At 34.6% G+C, this 25117-nt stretch overlaps 1 protein-coding gene across 2 annotated transcripts in view; it reads left to right on the top strand.

The window, feature by feature from the left end:
- The window catches only part of UNC13C (unc-13 homolog C), a 670888-nt gene that overhangs the window by 291366 nt on the left and 354405 nt on the right, over window positions 1–25117 (top strand). For both annotated transcript variants that reach the window (XR_004431983.1, XM_033190063.1), the window contains exons 9-10: window positions 4318–4545; window positions 5553–5694. Coding sequence is in view for 1 of the 2 variants with exons in the window: in XM_033190063.1 (XP_033045954.1) it covers window positions 4318–4545; window positions 5553–5694 (370 nt within the window). In the remaining variant the exon portion in view is untranslated. The remainder of the gene's footprint in view (window positions 1–4317; window positions 4546–5552; window positions 5695–25117) is intronic.

Genomic DNA, 25117 nt, shown 5'->3' with positions numbered 1-25117 from the left:
TAAATTCTGTTATCTAATGATGGAAATACAGCCTTTGTTTTCTAATAATTCCAAATCCAAAGCCAAGGGCCATGTGTATTTTGTCTTTTCATAAGATTTATTCGACAGGATATTTATCATTTTATATTCAGTTTATTTCTGTTATTTTTCAGAATTGTGGCCTTAGGGCAGGAGTTTGCAAGAAGTTCATAACACATTAAATTAACCCAGAGACAAATTAAATACTCAATTATGCCAATCATTGTATCTTAGACTCCCCCAAGAAGTATTTCCTTTATTTACTGAGTGTATGCTAGTTTCCAAACAGTGTGTTAGACACTTGGAATACACATTTAATAAAATTTGAGCCGTATGAGGTAGCATAAGGAATAGGCATATATGCAGGTAGCTATGTCCATGGTGATTGTTAAATATGAAAGAAGTTTTTAAGGCATTTGCTTGGAATCAGCTGTTAGAAATATTTATGTCACAGAAATCGAATACTACAAATCAGATTTGGGTTTTTTTGTTTCTGTAGGAGAGGAGAGAAAATGTGACTCTTGAGTTTAAAAGACCTCTATTTCCTGTCGAGGAGATAAGATCATGTGCTGAGAATGGAGGGTAATGGGGGTGAGGTAGCTGACTTGAGAGTAGAAATGTTTTGGAAGAGCTGTTGAGAAAAATAGCAAAAGGAAAGAACTGAGAAGAAGGAAGAGCACTAAAATTATTATATACATATATGTGTATATATACACACATATATATGTATATATACACACATATATGTATGTGTATATATTATATATGTATGTATATGTATATGCAGACACCTATAGTTTTAAGTTTTTATATATATAACTTTATATATATTTATATATATATATTTTTATATATAGTTATATATAATCAAAAATATATATAACTTTATATGTTTTATATATAGTTACATATATAACAACTTCAATACTTTTCTATTTATAGATTATATCTATAAATTCTATAATTATTTGTAGATATTATCTATAGATACTTCTTCAGAAAAAAGCACAAAAATTGTAAACTGCCATATAAAGATGGTAAAATTGTTAATTTCACCTGAAGTGTAGATGTTTTGTCTGATAAAAACTAACGAAAAATGAGTTCTAGTTAATTGTCCCATTAAATTATGTAGAAGAGAACCAGTTTGCCCCTCTGTCTAAGGTTGGGTTATGGTTGTGTTGTCCGTAATTATATTGTCTTATCTGTCAAGTAATTATTTTTAAAAGTAACAATAATGCATTTCATTTGGATATTATACTGTACAAAGTGCTTTTGATTTACATTATCTCTTTTGATCTCATCTATTATTGATCTCTGGTTGGCATATTACTGTGTTTCAATGATGCTACTAGACCTTCTGCCACACACTTGAAAGAAAGAGTCATATAAAAACTAATTTATAGTTTTCTCTGATGACTTTTAGATAAACAAATAAGGCCAAAGACAAATAACCCAAAGGGCTGGAAATTCATGGCAAATTGTAACTATTTAATAAAGAGTTTCGTTAGAAACATAAGATATGTGGGTTTGATAAAGAATAGGCCAATGGAAAGTACCTGTACATCAGTGACAAAAATTAATTATGAATTTGTCTCTCTCTCTGAGCTAAACAATCCAAGATGAATAATTTTCTTCTGATCAAAAATGCAAAAGTAGAAATTTTGTTTGTTTGTTTTGTTTTGTTTTGAGATGGAGTCTTGCTCTGTCGCCCAGGCTGGAGTGCAGTGGTGTGATCTCGGATCACTGCAACCTCCGCCTACCTGTTCACACCACTCTCCTGCCTCAGCCTCCCAAGTACCTGGGACTACAGGTGCCTGCCACCACGCCCGGCTAATTGTTTTGTAGTTTTAGTAGAGACAGGGTTTCACCGTGTTAGCCAGGATGGTCTTGATCTCCTGACCTCGTGATCCGCCCACCTTGGCCTACCAAAGTGCTGGGATTACAGGCTTGAGCCACCACGCCAGGCCAAAAGTAGAAATTTTTAAAAGCTACATATTTTTTTTTTCTAGAAATAACAGAGAAAATGCTTAAACATATGTCTCTATTAACCTGCTGTCCACCAATTGGCTATTTCAGTTTATGGCTCTTTTGCCTGTGCATATTAGAATAGATATTCTATAATAACATCAATAATACATAAGAATAAGTGAAATTTCAAAGCTAATGCTCAAGCTTTCCTAATTATTTTTTTAGATAACAAGAGGCAGTCATTAAGTATAGAAGCCTGATTCCTTTGGATGAACAAACTCTTTATATTCTAGCTTTGAATTTGGCAGCTATTGTTCGAGCATTTATTTTGTGCATAGTAGTTAGATGGGTTCTTCCTCAATTTAGAAAACTAATCCAAAGTATACTTAACTCTACATGACTTTAACACTCCTTCCTAGAGCCTTTGGGAGCATTAACAGCAAAAATAAGAATAGCTGTTTAGAAATTTGGGGGAGAGTCAACAGTTTTATGACATTTCTAACCTTTTGGACATTGTTTGCCTGGCTGTCGCAGACTAAACTTTTGAGCCACTTTGTGTCTTGTAGGGAACATTCTCCAGCCACCACTGTCCTGTCCATTTAATGAATATTAAACACATGAACAAAATATGCCTATCGGATAGTTTCAACTATTTAGTGCAGCCTAAGCTAATTTTACTGTTTCAGAATTATGGACTGTGTAGCTAAACCAATATTGATAAATTAAAAATGTCTTAATTTCATGCAGTTTACAAATTTGTAGCTATTCCAGGGACGTGTTTCAACAGTGTAGACCATTTATAATGTCCTTTTAAATCACCTTTAGTGGAATTCATTTTTTTTAATTCCTTTTTTAAATGTCGTTTAGGTCCTCAAAGGTTAAAATAAAAGATAAAGACAGGTAGCCTGCTCTTTCTACCACTGGAATATTCACATCTTTTAGCTTCCTCTATTCACACTCATTATTATGAATATATATTTCCATTCTAGGAAACAGATATTACACTTTCAAATAAATGAACATTTACATTAAATTATTGCTGTCCAATTGTGTATTAATTTATCATAAGTAAATGTAGTAGTTGACCTTTCATCTTTTGTCTTACTTTCTATACTTAAATTGGGCTCAACATTCACAAATTAGGTTCAAAGAACATTACTGATGTTATCTTTTATCGTAGAAATTGTGCTTACCTATAAGTTATCCCATTTAATCTCTAAATAGTTTATGAGATATTAGTATGCCTATCTCAGAAATATAATAGTTTAGACTAAAATGAGAATACTAGTTAGGCAAACTCACAGTCATGTCAATGAAAATTAGAGCAATTACTAGCTATAAACACAACTCTTTCTATTATTTTCACTATATTTCAGTTGCTTCTATATCAAAAAGAAGTTTGATTTTATCAGTGGCAGTTGCTGTAGACACTGGTACATGAGCTTTTGCTTTCTTACTTTAAACTCACTAAGGAGTTGTGGAAATTGAAATCATGGTCCGTTATTAACTTGTATAATACTGGGCAACCCAGAAGGCCATACAGAGCAATGAGAATATCTAGCCAGTAGTAGCTTAAGGTTAGGGATCCAAGAATGGAATTTTAGAAATCTTTCACTGATAGAATGATTTGTCATTACAAACAAAAATGCCCAGAAAATTGAGACCAGTCATGAAAAACAATGCCCCAGAAATAAAAAAAAGTTTTTAGTGGAAAATGAGTATTCAGTCATTTAAAAGCTCTGGATATATTAGAAAAAGAGAGTTCAAGTCGGTGTTCTATCAGTTACTTTATAGGTCTTTTAGCCTAGTAGTGTCCAAATCTGTTTTAAACAGTTCAATCATTTTCTTTCCAAGTAAAATCTTACCTTCTATTTTAATGTTTAGCAAATAACAGTGATGTGTTTGAATTATTGACTTCCAAGTGACATTTGCCACTTATATTCTGTCTATTTCTCAATTTTGTTTTGGATACCCATTGAGGAAATATGTGTGGTATGTAACATATTTAATTGTGTCTGTTCTTTTTGCTGTTTTTGAATTCCTTTTTAGAAAATTCAAACCAAAGTTTTGCACAACGCCTAATTTAGTTCAGTAATGCAAGAGAAAAGCCTGGGAATCATAGGGGGTCAATTTACTTGCCAATAACACAAAGGAGTACTAGTTGTGAATCTCAGCAGAGCAGTTCATTCTGATATTTTTCTAAAAAGCCACCTGACTCCACAGAATGAAAACCCTCATTCATTGTCACTCTCTCCTCCTTTTCCTCCCTCCTTTAGCTGTCAAAAAGTAATGGCATGTACGTTCACATCACCATTGATTTTTCCATCATAGGAGCAGCAGAAAAGAGTTCTAAACATGGTGCTGAAGACAAGACTCAGACCATTATTACAGCAATGAAAGAAAGAATGAAGATCAGGGAGAAAAACCGGCCGGAAGTGTTTGAAGTAATCCAGGAAATGTTTCAGATTTCTAAAGAAGATTTTGTGCAGTATACAAAGGCAGCCAAACAGAGCATACTGGATGGGACATCCAAGTGGTCTGCAAAAATAACAATTACAGGTAAAAATAAGTCGTCTTGAAAATTTTTATTGTAAACTGAGATTTTTGTGTGTCCTAGAAATAACTGCTAATAATAATCATAGGTAAAATAAATAATTATTTTTTCAATCATGTTAATATGAACCAGACTAGTTGGTACTTCACATTTTGAAAATACATACTAGATAAGTGAAATAATTTTAGTCTGTGTCTTGTTCTAATCAAAAGTTCTTTCATAGGAAAAGGTTTCTGTTTTCAATATATTCACCTGCAGTTTACAAGAAATAAGCATTTTTGCTGCCTACCAGTGATAAATTATAACAGTAGCTAATAATATGTTCAGTTAATCTTTTTCGATGAGACAATAGATGTTATTTTACTTAGTCCTGGCTCAACATCCCTCCATTTGGTCCTTGAGTCAGGACAATTTGAGTGTAATGATACCTAGTAAATTGGACTTCTGAAGTTGCTTGTAATGTTAACAGCGAGTGACTGTGCAGCCTGTTAACATTTACCAAGCCTCTTTACTTACTCATTTTGTATTTAAAGATGAGTAAATACAAAATAAATGTGCTTTCTCAACTAGGAGATACTTTCTCATAGTTGATATAGATGCTTTCTCAACTATGTAGAGTTGATCAATACTGACGGCAGACTCTTAAATAGATCAGTTTGGATTACAGACCTTTGAATCATGTTAGGTAATTTTTCATATAAGTGTAGGTATGTCTTCCTCATTTCTCTGTACATGTATGCTGTAATGTGTATGAGTATGTAGCTAATATGCATATGCATGTGTGTGTATATAGCTACTTTGCATTAGAGACAAAAGCAAAAATTACAGATTTAATGTTGTATATTTATTTTTATTAAACTTTTTTAAAAGTTCTGTTGGTCATGAGAATGAAAGCAACCTGGATGGATCTGTAAACCCAAAGAACCAAATGACAGAAAAATTGCCTTTGTTATTATTATTTTTCGTTTCTGAGGAATATGTATGTTAAAATGTTTCTTTTGGTTTATTTCAGTGGTTTCTGCACAAGGTCTACAGGCAAAAGATAAAACAGGGTCTAGTGATCCATATGTTACAGTTCAAGTTGGAAAGAACAAAAGAAGAACAAAAACCATTTTTGGAAACTTGAATCCAGTATGGGATGAGAAGTTTTATTTGTGAGTATATAATGTGAAATTTTTACAAATATTAAATTGTTTAAGAATGAATTTAAGACAGGCATTCAAAGTATGCAATAATTATCTCATATTTTAATAATCTAGTACCCAAAAGTAATAAAAACGTAAAAGTCATGTTATAAACTCCCACAATACTCTCATAATATTTATTATTTATTCTTTATCCTTGGAAGCAAGTGAATAAGAAGAATACTTCAAATAAAGATGGTATGACTGGGGTGGCTTTGCAAGAGATAAAAAAAGATACACAACATGATCTATAACTTGGGATGACCCAAAATATCCGGAAATGTAATCTTGATTCAACAGTATCTTGACTCTGAAGATTCATAACTAAAAACAAGGGGCTTAGAGCATTTTCTGTACTATCACTTGGGGTGGAACCACATGTGCACTAGTTTATACTATTCAGGCAGCTGATGATAACTTTTTGATAATAACTTTTATTATTTGGTAGAAATAAAAATTCCTACATGAGTTAAAGACAGTCTTTTTTCTTGAGTTCTCTCTTTGCAAATGCTTTAAACAGGAATCTCATTACCATGGTAAGTAAATACACACCAAACATATAGCTTAGTTGGGAATGTGGGCAATATTGTGTAAGAAGTAGAGTTTCTTGAATATATGGCCTGATGAAGGAATTCTTAAGAAATAGGTTTGGAAAATAAGTTGGAACCAAATAACAGAAGGTACTATAGAATGAATTAAGGGATTTGGAAGATTTCTCCCTTCAGACTTCTGGGAGAGACTAATACCTTTTTATGTGTTAAAATAGAAGACAATAAATCAATTGGAAGTTAAAATTAAATTTCCTGTTGGAATCAAGTAAATAAATAAAGCAGGAAAGGAACAACAAAGGAGAGGGATGAAGACTATGGCAAACGAAAACCAGTGATTCCCGGGAAAGAAATGGCTTCTGTTGCCATGAGATCGTGCAGATGCGATGCAGCTACAGCTTCCAGTTTTTCAGGAAGCTGGATATCGGAAAGCTTAGAAACAGTTTTATTGAGGTATAATTGACATAACATAAAATCTACACATTTAAAGTGTACAATTTGTTAAGTTTTGACATGTATGTACCTCCTGGGAAATCATCACTACAGACAAGATAATGAACATATCCATCAGTGTCCCAAAATATTATTTATGCCTCATGAAACGTCATCCCTTCTGACTTCCAGTGTGCCACGGCAGTCACTGGTTTACTTTCTGATGCTATAGGATACTTTTCATTTTGCGTTTTCTAGAATTTCCTGTAACTAGAACAATATGGCATGTAATGCTTTGTGTGGTTCTAGTCATTCAACATAATTATTTTGAGATTCATCCAAGCTGTAGGGTGTATCAGTAGTTTATTTTTATTGCTTGGTAGCATTGCATTTTATTAATATATCGCAGTTTATTTGACCCTTCACCTCTTGATGGGTATTTTGGTTTGTTTCCAGTTTTTGGTTAATGACAACAAAGTGACCCATATGTTAAATGAATGACTTATTCTAAAACTGACATTTGTATATAAATATTTGTGTGAACATATGTTTTTATTTCTCTTGAATAAGTACCTAGAAGTGGAATGAATAGTTGGATCACATATTAGGAATATGTTTAATATTTGAGATTTTTTTCCAGATGACTGTGCCATTTTATCCTTCCACTACAAATGTCTGAGAGTTCTAGATCAAACATATCCTTCCAATAGAAATGGTCCTCAACTTATGATAGTTTGACATAATGATTTTTTTACTTTAAGATATATTCATCAGGATGTAATCCTATTGTAAGCTGAGGCGTTTCTTAGGATCTATAATTGGGTTATGGTTTCTATTAAATGCCTATCAATTTTGCACTATTATAAAGTTTATAAATCCTAAATTAAACCAACATAAGCTGGGGACCATCTGCTGTGTTGCCCATGTTTAGTGCAGTTTCGACTTATGACAGTTTTGTCTTATGGGTTTATCATGACGTAACCCCATTGTAAGTTGAGGGGTATCTGTACTTGGTAAGGCCAGCTTTTGACATTTTAGCCATTCTGATCCATGTGTAGTGTTATAGTGGTTGTATTTTGCATTTCTCTAAGGACTAATAATTTTGAGCATGTTATCATATGCTTATGTGCTATGTATCTGCTTTGGTTAAGTGTCTGTTCAAATATTTTGTCCATTTGGTATTGCTTTTGTATTTTGCATTTGTATAGCTTTTATGGTTTTGGATTTTACATTTAGGCTTATGATACATTTTGAGGTAATTTTTGAGTATGATATAAGTGGTAGACTTAAGTTCATTTGTTTTTGCATATGCACATAAACTTGTTTCTGTGACATTTTTGAAAGCACTATTTTTCTCTACTAAATTGCTTTTACATATTTGATAAAATTCAGCTCTCTATATATGTGTCTATATTTCTGAACGTCATTCTGGTAGTTGTTGTTGTTGTTTTGAGACAGGGCCTCGCTCTTTTGCCCCAGCTGGAGTACAGTCGCACAATCTTGGCTCACTGCAACCTCCACCTCCCGGGTTCAAACATTTCTTTGGCCTCAGCCTCCAGAGTAATTGGAATTACAGGCACACACCACCATGCCCAGCTAATTTTTTGTATTTTTAGTAGAGACAGGGTTTCACCATATTGGCTAGACTGGTCTCGAACTCCTGACCTTAAGTGATCTCTCTGCCTCAGCCTCCCAAAGTGCTGGGCTTACAAGCATGAGCCACTGCATCCGACCATGTCATTCTGTTTCGTTGATCTATTTATCTGTTTTCTAATAACACACAGTCTTGATCATTGTGGCTTTATAATAAGTCTGAAAATTGGATAGAATTAGTCTACCAACCTTCTTTTTTTTTTTTTTTTTTTTTTTGAGACGGAGTCTCGCTCTGTCACCCAGGCTGGAGTGCAGTGGCCGGATCTCAGCTCACTGCAAGCTCTGCCTCCCGGGTCTAGGCCATTCTCCTGCCTCAGCCTCCGGAGTAGCTGGGACTACAGGCGCCCGCCACCGCGCCCGCCACCTCGCCCGGCTAGTTTTTTTTTTTGTATTTTTTAGTAGAGACGGGGTTTCACCGTGTTAGCCAGGATGGTCTCGATCTTCTGACCTCGTGATCCGCCCGTCTCGGCCTCCCAAAGTGCTGGGACTACAGGCTTGAGCCACCGCGCCCGGCCCCAACCTTCTTATTTTTTCAAATTTATTTTGGCTATTTGGTTACCTATCAATTATTTGATATTAATTTAGGAATCGATTCATCATTTTTTTACAAAACAAAACAAAACAAAACAAAAAAACCCTGATGGAATTTTGGTTGCTTTAAAGCACTGGCTAAGATTTCCAGTATAATGCCAAATGAAAGAGGTAAGAGCAGACATCTTAGTCTCATTCCCAATCTTGTGGAAAACTTCATTTCTTGATTAACTATGATATTAGCTGTAGCTTTATTGTAGATGCCATGTATCCAATTAAAAAATGATTTTCTATTCTCAGTGAACTGAGCATTTTGACCAGAAATAGATGTTGCATTTTGTTACATTCTATTTCTGTATCTGTTGAGATGATCATATGATTCTGATTGTCATTTTAAATTTTTTTGCTTCATTGTCTTTGTGTTTTCAATAACAAATCTGTAGTTGTCCTCATTTTGCTTCTGTGTATATCTCCCCTACTCCCCCAACTGCTTTTAAAATATTTTTCTACTCATTTGTACAATTGGTTTATGATTTCACATGGTGTCATATTCTTCCTTTCTCTAGTGTTTAGGGTTTGTTTAGCTATTTGGGACTGTGGGTCTACAGTTTTCTTTCAAATTTGAAAAGATTTGGTCATTATTTCTCTAAATATGCATTCTGCTGTCTGTTTGGAGGCTCTACTAAGACCTCCTGAAGTTGCCCCACAGCTGCTTGACACTCTGAGGACTTTTCTTTCTTTCTTTCTTTTTAAATTTTACTTTAAGTTCTGGGATACATGTGCTGAATGTGCAGGTTTGTTACATAGGTATACATGTGTCATGGTGGTTTGCTGCCCCTGTCAACCCATCATCTAGGTTTTAAGCCCCACATGCATTAGGTATTTGTCCTAATGCTCTCCCTCCACTTGCCTCCCACCCCCCAACTTTTCTTAATTTCTTTTTTTCTTATTTTTTTTCTTCTGTATTTCACTTTGGATTACTTCCATTGTGTGTGTTTAAATTCACTAAGCTTTTCTTCCATAATGTCTAATCTGCTAAAATCTAAGCCATTGTATTTTTCATATTAGGTGTTTTCTCTTCCATCCTAGGAAATCCTAACTGGGTCATTGCATCTTCCATGCCTCAGCTTAAAATTTTTGAAAACATGCAATACTTATGATGACTCTTTTGATGTCCTTGCCTACCAATTGTAACATCTATGTCCAATCTTGGTCAGTTTTGATTGATGGATTTTTCTCTTCATTATGCATTATATTTTTCTGCTACTTTGTTTGCCTAGTAATTTTAGCTTGAATTGTAGACATTGCAAATGTTACTTTGTTGCTTGCTGGATATTGTAGCATCCTATAGGTATTACTGAGCTTTGTTCTGGACATAGTTAAGTTACATGGAAATATTTTTGTTCTTTGGCTCTTGCTTTTCAAATGTGTTAAAGGGGAATGAAATAGTGTTCAATTTCAGGCTAATTATTCCCTGTGATGAAGGCAAGTCTCTTCAGCATACTCTTCCTACTACTCATGAATTAGGAGGTTTTGTCTTCTGCCCAGTAGAAATTAGTATGATTTCTAAAACTGGCTCTGTGTCGGGCATTACTGCATCTAAACTTTTAAATCTTAATCTGGCCTTGGGCAGTTTCTTTATGTGCATTCACTTATCATTACTCAACTCATTTCTCAAGGGAACCCCTGTAAAGATTGTTGAAACCTTCCTTCTGTTCAGCTCTCTTTTTTGATATTATGCCCTGTGACCTCTAGCTGCCTTGGTCTTCCCCAACTCTCAATTCTGTCTTTTAACTGAAAGAGTCTAATGGACTCTACCTTGGTTTCTATTCCTTGCACAATGATTGGAAAACTCCCTCAAGGCAATAAGCTGAAGTAATCACAGGGCTCGCTTTCTCTTTCTTTCTTTCTTTCTTTCTTTCTTTCTTTCTTTCTTTCTTTCTTTCTTTCCTTCCTTCCTTCCTTCCTTCCTTCCTTCCTTCCTTCCTTCCTTCCTTCCTTCCTTCTCTCTCTCTCTTTCTCTTTCTTTCTTTCTTTCGTTCGTTCGTTCGTTCTTTTTTCTCTCTCTCAGGGAATCACTGTTCATCACTGACATATCTCCATTATATTGAAAACCATTGTTTGATGTATTTTGCTCACTGCTTGATTATTTTTTATGTGGAAGGATATCTCTGGTCCATGTTAATCCCTCTTGACTAGAATAGAAAGTCTGGAAACCTGAATTTGATTGATAAGCAAAAAAACAAAATAAAACAGTATGAGAGCCAACACGGGGCATGTCAAAGAGAATAAAATTTCTAGAAATCTTGATTGAGTTGTAATTAGTAAAATAACACAGAAATATTTATTGTATTATTTTAATCCTTCAAAGGGTCCTCCTTGATAAATCAACTGAGTAATGATAAGTGCAGCTAAATAATGATGCATGTGAGAAAACTACCTAGGACCACCCAAGTTCTTGATGTGACAGTTTGCAGTGCTCATCCAGACCAGGGCTAGTGCTTCTTCCCACCAGACTGGCGAGAAAGCATCATAGTTCATGGGGAAAGTACACAGACGTTCACACTGGAACGGACTATTAAACTGTGAATTATCTGTATTATTATTGGCAGTTTTCATATGATTTTCCATGTTGTGTGCCTGGTTTCCTTTTGATAGGAGGCACCGTCTGTACTGGCAATAACAATATATATATATATTTTTAACAACATCATTTCAAAGAAGAAATTCAAATTTAACACTATACCTGGCCATGCATGAGCTATATATAAGTACATAATTTTTCACAGTATTTTCCACTTTACTGATAAAATATTTATTAACTTTAAGTTACACTTGTAATTCTTTTCTATTTGTCTCCTTTTAGAATATCAAAGATAAATGCCAACTTTTTTAACATTAATTCTTTCTCTCATCAGTTTCCTGCATTCTGAGATTTTATTCTTATTATACAGGTTCTATATCACTGACTCCAGAAATACTGTTTTGAAGTTACCAGTGCATGTTTTCATTTATCATAAAAATGGCATGAGAATTGCAAAGTTACCTTTTATTTATAAACAGTTCTCTTTGGCAGAAAGAAATGAGTTCACAGTGAATTTATGTTCAGACTCTGAAAAATGTATACACATCACAGATGAACTCATCCATGCCTCCCCCTACCCTGACAGTTCTGCCCTGTGAACTGGGGTGGAAAAAATGTATACTGACATTCTGAAAATAGAATGTTTTATTAATAGTGTGACTTTAACTTCTGAGCTTTAGCTTTTCTAATATGAAAAACAGGGATAATAATACATACCTCACAGAATTGTTATGTTTTTTGAGATAGATACCATACATAAATTTCATAGAACTTAAGTATTAAAAATGATAGCTGTATTATTATTAGAATTAATAACATGATTATATCTTTGTGCTGAGCTTCAGCTCTTTACACTAAATATGGCAGTAATATTCTCATGCCAAAAAAGTTCCAACTTGAATAGTGATGGCAAGGGAGAACCAATGAATAGGTTGCTGTAAAAAGAAAAAAAAAAAAACAGTTCTCCTAAAATAAGAATCAGAGAACTGAGACTGGGAAACGAATCTGAGAGATAGTTTTGTCCAAATTCTTCACTTCACTGTTGAGAAAATCAAAGCTCAGATGGGTTGTAGTACATTTGACACTACAGAGTAGCGCCCTGTTGTGAAGCCACAAATAAGATACAAGTAGAGATTAGGAAGTGTGATTTTTTTCCCCATACCAAACGCTTCACTTGAAAAAGTGCTGCAGACCTAATCAAGGCAAGCAATCACAAAACTGGTAAAATGAAAATGTAGTCGAAATAGTCTTTCAACTTTGGAATTTGGCCTTAATTATCCCCCCCATTAATTGCACTTTAATGTCCTCTAGAGATTTTAATGCTAAATAATTTCCATTTTAATTTTATTTCTCTTACTTTAAAACAAAGCGTTTCAATTTATAATCTTTAAAATACTATGGATGTTGTGTGATTTCAGAATGGGGCACTCTTGACAACATTTGGAGAGAACAGAGGCATGACCAATTAAGCCCTTACAGAAATCTGGGTTACAAGGGGTTGTAAACAAATGTTTAATTCCTAAAATGTCACGTGAAGATTAATTAAGATAACACATATGAAAGTACTTTGAAAATGATAAAGTATCATATAAATCTAAGGTGCTGGTTATCTTTGTTCTTTGATCCTAAATTCTATAGTTGATCATTTCATGATTAATTAAGACATTCAATTTCACTTTCCTTTGCTACTGTTAATGATATGTCTGATGCTTATCATAAACTATTCCCTCAGGAGGAAAACAAGGAAGTCTCTCTCAGTGAGTTATATAGAGAAAATGCCAGTATGGTATGCCAGTTTGAATAAGAAATTTGAGAGTTGGGAGACTGACGTTTTGTGCATATGTTGATGCTGTTTTCTGAGGACACTGTAGTTGAGCTCTTGGTGCCTCCTTTTTGCAAACTTCTGAAATAAAAACAAATTTCATACTGACTCCCCACAAGAGTTGAGGTAGGTCATAAAGGTGATAGTAGATGTGTGTTACTTAATCTGTTTCTAATCAATATTAACCATTGGAGTAAAGAATTATGTTAATGAAAGTCTAGTCAACAAAATGCCTGTGATAGGAGTGCAAATGTGTCCTCATTTATAGTAGCATTGAATAGGCAAGGGAATGGTAGTTAAATGTTCTACTTACGTAACTGACTGGACAATCAGCTCCACTTGCTTCTTGGAGTATCTGTTTAATTCCACCTGATTTCCTGAGTGACCCTTATATGTAAAGCACTGTAGTTAAGTACCATGGAAAGTATTGACTTAAAGAGTGATTCCCTGTTATACCAAAAGCTATCTGGCCAACAAGATTATAAACCTGAATTCCAGAACTATTCTGGGTCTAACATGTTTCTTGATCAATCCTTAACCTCTTTGAATCTCAGTATCACAATGGGAAATGTGCTAAAAGTTATTCCCTATCTTGAGGGACAGTAATACTTAACTCATAATGCTGTTGTGTGGAGACATGATAGTTTGGGACCTTTTGAAGTATATGGCAGCCACATTCAAATCCTAGCTACCCAGATGTGGTGCACAGAGTGCCTCAGGCCCATGGCTCTCTACTATGCCATGTGCTGCTCAGCCGGGGCTGAGTATGAATTAAGCATAAACTAAACTCTATAAAAAATAATTTATTTAATACCATACTTAAAAATATTTTGATAGCATAGCAGACTAATATTTTAAAACGACAGCCTGAACATAATCATGAATCTGATTTATTGCCTAGATTACCAGTAGTCTTTTCCTAGGCTATGTGGGAAGCGAATATTTCCTCAGTTGCCTGAGCCATTTTACAGTGACAGTATCAACATCAGTAAGTCATTTGTCATAGAAGATGGTTCCACAGTTTCTAAAGCAAGGAGTTTAGTCAAACTTTATGGGATTAGAATCTATCTATCTATCTATCTATCTATCTATCTATCTTTTTTTAACTAATCATTGCCTACATTGTGATTATGTCTAGCAGTAAGGAAATAATAGCCAATTCTGCTGTTCACTTACTAAATGAGATTGAGCCATTACCTATCCACATACAGCAAAGCCAACATAACAGAATTTACATTATCACTGCTTCTCACTAGAATCTAAGGGTTTTATAATAAATAGCAGAAGGAGTTATGGAGAGATCTAAATTGAATGCCATAAAATATGAACTTAGGGTCACCAAAGAGAATTAATTCACAGTCAGTAAACTAGAAAATATCAAGTCAAGATGCATTTTTAGAGCTATCACTGTAATATTGCATAGGTAGAGATGCAAGGTGCTATGAACTTGACTAGGTTTTAAATTGAGAACCAAACATAATTTAAATAAAATCCCCCAAATCTTTAGGGAGCCGTTGGGGTACAAATAGCAATCTTTGGGGTAAAAAGGACTGTTCTGCAGGAATCCATCTCTGTCAGAGGAAAGAAAATCCTCTACAATTAAACTAGTATATGGAAAACGTATTAGGTGAGAACAAATTTTAATATATGAGAACAGAAAGCCCTTGCAAAAACCAGGAAAAGCCAAACAAATTATCCCAAGGGCAGAAATGATTATGCTTGTTTATTCTTCTCTTCTTCTCTGAGAGTTTATTCACCTGCATCTGTTTTTCCCTCTTTCCATTTGCACACACATACTCTCCTTTTCACTGAGTCCCTATCTCCCTCCTTTCCCCGCTTTTCCCCTTCCTCTCTTCTCTGCACACTGATCTGATTCTTGATCACTACTCAATAGATTTTCTTGTTTTTCACTTCCCCATGGTATATAATAGCCTTGGTCATGTGTTTCCCAACTCTAGCACTCAGTTTGCTGCTGGAAACCTCTTTGGGTTTTTCAATAATTAGCTCAGTTCATCTTTACAAAGCACCATACAAGTCCTGGGTTATTGGTCTATCAATGATTGGAACATCTTAAAACTATCACTTGTATGTTTTATGTGTGGAACGGAGACCAGGGAGGTCTTAATGGGGCATGCTAGTCACTCATTTGTGGGTTGAAGCAATTTCCCCTGAGTGGAATACATCTAATATTACCCTACCACCAACTGATCTAGCAGCATTTTCAAGATTCCAAAACTAAAATACCAATCTACCTTTACTTGGTTCATTCCTTCACTTCTTGGATGTGCCCCTTGTGTAGACCACCTATTTTGAAAGCAGAAAAAGATCGATATGCTAGTACTGTCCCTGGCCAAACTGGGAGTCTGCAGATCCTTGTTGACCCAGGTCCATATAGTGTAAAATTCAGCTTTCTGAGCATTTTTTGTTAGTGTCAGACCCAACACTCTGTAGAGAAATAACTCATTGAACATGTATTTAAGTATGAGGTGCTCTCCACAGTGTTACAGGCACTGAGGTAAATATGAAAAACACATGCTTTTTTGCCCCAGAGCTTTAATTACAATTGGAGTGGAGATGATGCTGAGGCTATCATCATCAGTAGGGGGAGCCAGTCCTAGGGAGGTTAGGGGAGAAGTGGCCAGTTCTGCCTGGTGCTGCCAACTTAACAATGGGATAGATATTTGACTCCAAGTAAAAGATGTTTAAAGCAAGGTAATATTTGAAGGCTGGACAAAAGAAGTTTTGTATAGGTAAGCAATGTGTTGAAGAAATATTAATGGGAAGGAAGAAATATCTAAAACAAAACCCACATCACTGCAAATATCATCATAATTATAGGCATGGATATTTGTGTGGTCATTTACCGTATCTCAAATCTTATCATATGTATAATACTTCACAATTAATCATTGTAGTTATGATTGTTGTTATCATTTTACATATGAGAAAGCCAGGGCTTCGGGAGACCAATAGATTTTTGCTAAATAATCCATCCCAACAAGCAAAATGAAAGAAACACAGCTCATGCCTACATCTTCTATTATCACATAAATATTCACTTAAAGGTGTGTACTATAAACTCTAAAGCAACCACTGAAAAGAGAAAACAAAAAATGTTGCGGTTTAAAAGTCAAAACAGTAGACAAATTTTAATATCAAAAATGATAAATCCTATAAAGGGTAAAATAAACAAATGGGGGGAAACAGAAAGCAAATAGCAAGAAGATAGACTAAAACTTAAATATACCAATGATCACATTACATAAAAAACATCCAAATGCCCCGAATAAAAGGCAGAGACTGTCAGACTGCATAAAAAAGCAACATGCAAGCATATCCTGCCTGTAAGAAATACACTTGAAATAAAGACACAAATAGTTATACTACTTGTAGTTATGCTACTTAGAACACTTTGCCCAACATGAACAGAATACATATTATTTTAAGGTACACATGGGAGATTTGTGTTGATAGCAAATAAGCACATGAAAATATGCTCAATGTCATTATTAGAGAAATTCCAAGTAAAACTATGTGAAAATCACTTCGTACTTAGTGTAACAGTATGTTCTTTGTCCACTAGTATTATTTTTTTCTGCCTTTTTTGGACCCCTTGAATATTTTTTATAGTTGTGTATAATATAGTTTGTTGGGTTATTTGTATCTCATTATTTTGTTATTTTAGTGATTGCTTTAGATTTTATTATGTATATATCTTTAAGTTATAACAGCCTACTAGTAACATAATATTAATACTACTTCACATACAATATGAAAAAGTTATAATGATACATTTGTAGTTGTCTCCTGTATACCTTTATCCTGTTGTCACTAAGTGTTGGTGAGAATGTGGTAGAACTGGAACTCTACTGCTGGTGGGAATGTAAAATGGTAAACCACTTTGGAAAATAATTCATTCGTTCATTGAAAAGAAAACATGTGTCCATATGAAGACTTGTATACAGATATTCATAGCTGCTTTTTTGTAATAACTTAAAACTGAAAACAACCCCAAGTCTTCATCAATAGGTGATTACAATAGATATACAAGTTGTGGTAAATCCAGAGACTGAAATACTGGTTAATAGTGAAAGGAATGAGCTGTAGGTATACACAATATCATGGGTAAGTCTCAAAATAATTATGGTGAGTGACAGAATTCAGATAGGAGTTCTTACAGTGTAATTTCATTTATATAAAATTATAGAAAATACAAAATGCAGACTAATTTCCAATGTAAGAAATCAGATCAGTGTTTTCCTGGGGAGTAAGGAAAGGAAAGGATGAGAGGAACTGATTACAAAGAAGCTCAAAGAAACTTTTGGAGAAACTTTTGAATTATAACTTTAATTATGTTAATCATGGTGATGATTCCATGGGTGAATGCATATGCCAAGACCTAAAATATTGTACATTTCAAATGTGTGCAGTTAATTGTATTTTAATTATACCCCAATAAAGAGTTGAAAAAAAAACTATGACAAAAATAATTCATTCACTGTGCTAGCAGAGTCAGTATTCCACTAATTATTCACACCCCACAAATTCAAGATGATATAAAATTGCTGCTTCTAGTATGATGATGACTGTGATGATGACCATGATGACCACACAATAATATCAGTGACCCCGACCACCTCCATCCTTTGTGGTCTGGCATTAATGGTTTACAGTGTTTAACACATCTAAAATCTTAAAAGAAATACAGTATCATGTGCATTTACATCCTTACATTTATGGCTGAGAAAAATGTCTCAGACTTTTATGAAATTACAGATAGTATAGCCAGAACCCCAAGTTCTTTGATGGGCTAATTAGGGTGTAATACTGTTGTGAATTTTTTTATACCTTACTCATTGAGTTCTATATAAGTTCAAAATTAAAAGAATGTGCTATTCCAGGCACATCTACTTGCATTTAACATTTTTCCCCATTAGTATTATGACATTTGAGATCATTTTTGATACAGTCCTTCCAAATTTTTATGTATTTTATATATGTTAGTGTAATTTTCCTCACCTAAGTTTTGAGTTACTTAAGGATGGGAACCTCCTAAAATAATTTTGGGTATAAAGTAAGCATAAAAATTTATTTAATAATTATTTTCAAATGATAATTTCTATAATTGATTTTTTTTTTTACCAATGAAGGCATCTTCTATAAACTTTTATCATTAATTTTAAAAATTTATTCACACTATTGCTTCACTCTTATTTCTCCTGTTTTCAATGACATTTTCTTCTAAGTAATTCCAAAGACATTCCTTTCTTTTCTGTGCGTGATACCCGAACATTATGATATGAACTCAGATGTTGACATTTTTATTAGCATCTCCACAATGTTTTCCTGCCTGATGAAATGTTAAGAAGGCCTTTAGTCTTCATGATATATTTGTTATTTTCTTTCAATTATGTCTCTACCCAGTAAACTTTGAAGCTGATTTTGACTAGAATTGGACTTGGAGGGACAATAAAATGGATAGCACTTCTTTTGACTTAGTTAAGCACTAAAATAAGAAGTAGGAAGTAACTTTCTGAGCTTTTACTATGGTTAGATCCATGTCATCTTTTTTCACCCTGTCCTTACAGAACTAGGTATAAGGTTAAGAAAACACAAGATGGAAACTTGCCACTAACTCTTGGGGAACATTTGGCATTACTTTTCACCGCAAGATGATGTCTAAGGCGCCCTCTGACATCATCATAGGTGTATTACTTTATAAAACTCTACTCTTGGCAGATTATTAAGTATGTGTGCTGGAAAAATTTCATCAAAAAGGAGACATTAACTTTATCTTTTTAATATTGCTGGTACAAGGGCCATATTTAAAATGGTTTAAGTCATGCTTTAATAAATATTTAATTTTAAGCAATTATTCCTTGCTTTGTTCCAAGGAGGAATTAAAACAAATAATTCAGTTTTATTTTTCAATTGTATATTCAGTCACAAGGATTGAGATGAAACTAAATGATTTGAACCCAATCTATTTTGTAATATGAGAGTAAGGTAGAAAAAATGATACAGTTGGGGGAAATTAAGTAGCTGATAAATTTATGAACTGGCACTCTAGGTGATCTCAGATTGTGGAGGCTACTCTACAGTTAGAGTACTTTAGGTACAGGTAGTAGCCAGTGCACAATCAGAGAGAAACAATCCCCTTAGACGACTTTCTGTTTATGGAAAAGGGATCAGCCTGGCATGCAACTCAAAAATAACTCTTATGTCAATGCCCTCTACTGACCTAACTTTCCTTACCATCTTTGGCCACTCCATCCTGACCTGAGACTTCTATTTTGCCTAGCTTTTGCTGTGCCTTTTTAAAAATTGGCACCCAACTCTCTTTTCACCACTTTTTAGTAATCTTATCCTTTTTCTTTATCAGCGACTCCTTATGAGTATGGATCTTGCGATTTTAGAACTCCAAGACAATTCTTAGCCAGAAGTTTCTTTGCTGCCTCTACTTTAGAGTCACATGTCAGGAAAATGTTCTCATGTGAGCTTGAAAGCTTTAGATTTCTTTGAGTAGACAAAATTAATCCCCTATCTGGTGAGAGAGGAATTGGGAAGTTCCCTGAGGAGTGACTGAATTTCTGGAAAAGCATTCACTAATGTCTAAACGATCTCCTCTAGGATCAATGCTGTTCTCAAATGAGTCATATTAATGTATCTTGATGATCTCCAGGGCTTCCTCAACTTTGTTGTTAAGCTGTACAATACTGTTCTTCTGTCCATCTCCCCCACACTGATCTCTTCAGTATCTTGATTAATATTCAGACTAGGTTTTGTGAATGTCCTAGTTTTTTTTTTTTTTTTTAATATAATAGACTTTCTTATACTTGCAAAGTACATACTGGATTGTCAGTTAGGACACAGTCAAGACTTCATCATGCAGAACTGGTCATTACACAATCGAGCCACGTGAAATTTTTGACATTTGACCCTTTTGACCTACAAAAATGTAAATATTATATGATTCAACCTAAAGTAATCACTTTCATTAGAATGATTTCTATCTGAATCATCAGTCTTATCTCTTCATCATCTACAACATAGTATTTGTTATACTTTTTATTTATTATTATTATACTTTAAGTTCTAGGGTACATATGCATAACGTGCAGGTTTGTTACACATGTATACCTGTGCCATGTTGGTGTGCTGCACCCATCAACTCGTCAGCACCCATCAATTCGTCATTTATATCAGGTATAACTCCCAATGCAATCCCCCCTCCCCCCTCCCCATGATAGGCCCCGATGTGTGATGTTCCCCTTCCCGAGTCCAAGTGATGTCATTGTTCAGTTCCCACCTATGAGTGAGAACATGCGGTGTTTGGTTTTCTGTTCTTGTGATAGTTTGCTAAGAATGATGGTTTCCAGCTGCATCCATGTCCCTATTGTTATACTTTTTAAAACATAAGCTATGCTTATATTTGATCAAATTGGGTTGTTTTATCTTTTATTACACAAACTTTTGGAAATATTAAATACATTCAAACAGGTGGTAAACTTTTCATTCAGCTGTTCCTAACATATTTATTCAACTTTAGTTCTTATGGCACTTAAGTTTGCATTTTAATGATAAAGGGCAATACTGCAGACAGATGGGTACCAGTACTGTAATATGACAGGTGTTGCCAAGTGTTTTGTAGTATTTGTGCAGTGACTTGGCACTTTCAAAAATTCCATCTCTTTGCATTTTTTCACATCTAGCAAAAGAGCCCAGAAAGGACTGAGGTATAACCAGCATTACTATTTGTGAATTCTTAAGAATATTTGCTCCATTTGAGATAACTGGTTGAAGCTTAGACTTAAGTGGAAAAGTTAATTGGAATGTGGGATTTTCTAACATTTCTCCAGCAATTCCTTAGTGATTAGTACAATCTTCTTTGTATAAGCCTGTACTGTGCTGTTGTATTGCTGATATTTGGGAATAGAGGGATGTTAGTTGACAGTGTTTACTTTTGTGATGGACTCTCCTGAATCAAGTTTGGTGTTCAGATAAAGTCTGTTTGGGAAACTGACAGAACCGCCACTTGTTACTGGCATTTCCATCATTGCCTCAAAGTTTCTTCAAAGAATGGCAGCTCTTCTTTTCTAGCAAGTAAGGTGGGGAAATAACTAAGAGAAAGGATGCCAGGTGTCTACAGAAATGAGTGCTGACTGATCCTGTTTTCTTGCCAGAAATAAACTCTGGCTATTTATTTTGTTTAACTCTTTTTCTCTGGCAAGAAATATTTATTATCTCTTTAGAGGTCTTTTAGATGTGGGAATGTGAAGCTTTTCATTAGAATATTTTTCTGTTCAGGTAGGCTGGTAAGGAAAAAAAGAAAAGTATTGCATGAATATTTATGTATGTATTTTGTTTACTGTAGGATGGATATGCTCCCTAAAAATCAATATAATATAAAAAGATAGGTTTTCAATGATCTCATCAGCAAATATTAAAAGGCAAAAATTCTTAGTGTTAATGAGAGTATAGAGAATCAGATAGAAGGGTAAGCACATACATGTTTCTGGATAATATTTTAGTAATGTGTGTGTATACAGATATGCATATACTATGCACACCTTTAAATCTAGCAAAGCTACTTCTAATAATTTGACTAACATATTTTCACAAGTTTATAAACATACAAGAGGTTCTGTGGTTCTGTGTAGTATTTTTTGTAACAGTAAACAAATGGAAACTACTTAAATGTCCATCTACGGTACACAGGGGAATAATTAAATAAATTAGTACACAGTAATGTAATGAAATACAATACAGTTATTAAAAAGAATGATGTGTCAGGATGTACCCAATGTGTTAAGTTAAAGGGGTAAATGATATGTACAGTAAGATCCTGTATTTGTGAAAATTCACAGTAGATACATGTATCTACTTTGATAACAATACAGCAAACTTTTTAAAGGCAAATACTGATACTAAATAATAACTTTCTATTAAAATATTGACAATAACATTCAGTAAGTCAAGTAATGAACTGGATACAGCTATCACAATAAGAATTGTGCTCACTGCAGATGGAAATTGACAGAGGAGAGTTGCGTCTTTCTGAAAAACACATTTTCTCTCTCTTGCTCTCTCTCCATATATATGTATACATATATACATATGTATATACATACATGTACATATATACATATGTGTCTGTGTGTGTGTGTGTGTGTGTGTGTATACTTTTAAAAAAAATTGTGACAGAGTCTCACTCTATGGCCCAGGCTGGAGTGTAGTGGTGCAATTTCTGCTCATGGGAACCTCTGCCTCTGGGGCTCAAGCAATTTTCCCGCCTCAGCCTCCTGAGTAACTGAGATTACAGGCACGTGCCACAATGCCAAGGGAATTTTTGTATGTTTAGTAGAGATGAGAATTTGCCATGTTGGCCAGGCTGGTCTCAAACTCCTGATCTCAAGTGATCCTCCTACCTCAGCCTCCTAAAGTACTGGGATTACAGGAATAAGCCACCATGGCCGACCAACACTCAATATTTTTAAAAGTCTTTAAATTTTCCATATAATTATACAGAGTGACTATATAAGCATAAAAATCATTATAATAGTTTATAAAGTGCTATTATTTTTCCAAAACTTTTACATCCACAATTTTCTTTCCAATTCACTCATTGTTACTAGTGCAAAATGGTTGTTAGTCTTCATACAGAGGTTTCCTTTTCTGAAATAAGAAAATTGGATCATACACTCCAGAAAAGTGCTTTGTGTTTAGGATTTATTATCAAGACACAAATGCTAAGACTTTTCAGAGAAGGACAAAGAAATACTGAAAGGACTGAGAGATAGAAACAAATATATACTTAAAGCTAAATATGTAGTTGTGTGTATCTTTTCATGGCATTTTCTGTATGGGTTTGGCATGTGGTATGCTGGTCATTTGCCTGTTAGCTCTTCTATTCCTTAACTGCTTTTATAGTTTTCTGGTAATTTACAGAATGCAACAGTGGGAGAAATTAAAGCCACCAACTCTCAGTCAAATATGAAGTTGAAAAGAATGCATGCATTCATTCCAAAGAACTTACAAGTATTGTCTATGTATCTATATACTCCAAAGTGCTATTCTAAATGATACACATATACACAATAATCCATTTAATTCTTACAACAGTGTTATGAGATAAGTATCATTATTATAACCATTAAACAGAAGACAAAATCAAGGCAAAGATATTAAGTAATACAATAGTCAACAAATGATGGAATCAAAAGTGAACTCTTATTTTTATTTTTTATTTTTTTTCTTGTTAAGTTTTACTATGGTACAACATACATAGGATACAACTTATTCATTTTAAGTGTTCATCTGGGTTTGTTCATTTAGCCTAATGTTTCTGAATTTCATTCATTTGTGGTATGTCTCAGTAGGTGGTTTCTTTTTATTAATGAATACTATTCCATTGTATGGGTATACTACATTTTATCTGTTCTCTAGTTGGTAGATGTTTGAGTTGATTCTATTTTTAGGTATTATGAATCATGTTGCTTGAGCCCTTATTCTTAACCAATATTCTGAACTACATCTCCATAACATGAGTGATTTTTAGATAATCACTGTAAAATTTTTGCTATCTCTAGCTCTGATCATATATGTAGTGACAGATACAGAATCATAAATACATGAACACATGTATACATACATATACATGTACATATATATCATCAATTCAATATGTCTATATGTGTAATTATGATGCAGGATATTTCTCAGCCCCTTCGCCAGACTTGTGGAAGGGGCGCCCTGTCTACTTGTCCCACTGCACTCAACCTCTTGCAGGAGGGAGGGAGCGAGCATGGGATGTAGTCAGCTGCTCTGAGCTGTAAGCTCAGTAAGCTCCATGTGGGGCCTGTGGCCAGACCAGTTGTGTCACTTCAAGGGGAACATGGCACTGCCCAAGTGAGGGTGCCCACGACCCCAAAACTCCAGAGGGGGTGTTAAAGTGCTTCTTTACTTTTGTTGTCCCTGGATGGTGGTGTGTTAGCAGCTCAGTTGGCCCCTTGCCTCATCATGTGGACTGGCTGCCCTCTGCTGACAAATGCAAAGGGCCAGTGTCACAGCCTTTTCTTCATACCTGCACTCAGTGGGCCCCAAGCTCTTGTCTGGTGTCCAAGAAGAATGAGGTCATGTGGACAACTGAAGGATAGTGAAGGTGGAGAATTCTACTGAGTGATGAAAACAGCTCTCAGTGGAGAGGGGAGCTGGCGAGGGGACAGGAAGATCAGGTCATCTTCCCTGGAGTTTCGTTGTCTCTTCCTTAAAGTCAGGCTGTCTCCCCTCTACCGACTGAATCTGGGGTCTTTATAGGCACATGATGGGATGTGCATGCTGATTGGTTTGTGAGTATGTAAAAAAGGTTAATGTGAAGACCTCACTCAAAGGTGGGCATGAAAGTGTATAAAACCAATTAGGAAAGGGCAGGTATGTATAAAATAGATGAAGGGTGGGGGATCAATCAGAGGAAAGCATGTCAAACAGGAAGACAAGTTTGGAATCCAGCTCAAGGATTTAACTTGCAGCTTAACTTTCAGGCTTTAAACTGTATTCAGCTTTAAGGAGGGGTTTCACCTGGTACCCAACCCTATCTGCCTAGGCATCTGGCTGCCCTCCTGTCACTATCAATTATATATATATATGTCTTCAACAATACGGGTATATATACAAATCCACATACAACTACATATATATCCAATCATATATACACACAAACATAAACATATATACAAAGTAATATAAAATTTAAATATTAGAATAATTATAATCCCTACATTATAAGGCTTTTTGTGTCAGTGATCCATTGTAAAAATTTCCACA

Source organism: Trachypithecus francoisi, unplaced genomic scaffold (genome assembly GCF_009764315.1).
Source record: "Trachypithecus francoisi isolate TF-2019V2 unplaced genomic scaffold, Tfra_2.0 Lachesis_group3, whole genome shotgun sequence".
NCBI lineage: Eukaryota > Metazoa > Chordata > Mammalia > Primates > Cercopithecidae > Trachypithecus > Trachypithecus francoisi.
The sequence above is the reverse complement of the archived record's forward strand: the minus strand, read 5'-3'. Positions and strand labels throughout refer to the sequence as shown.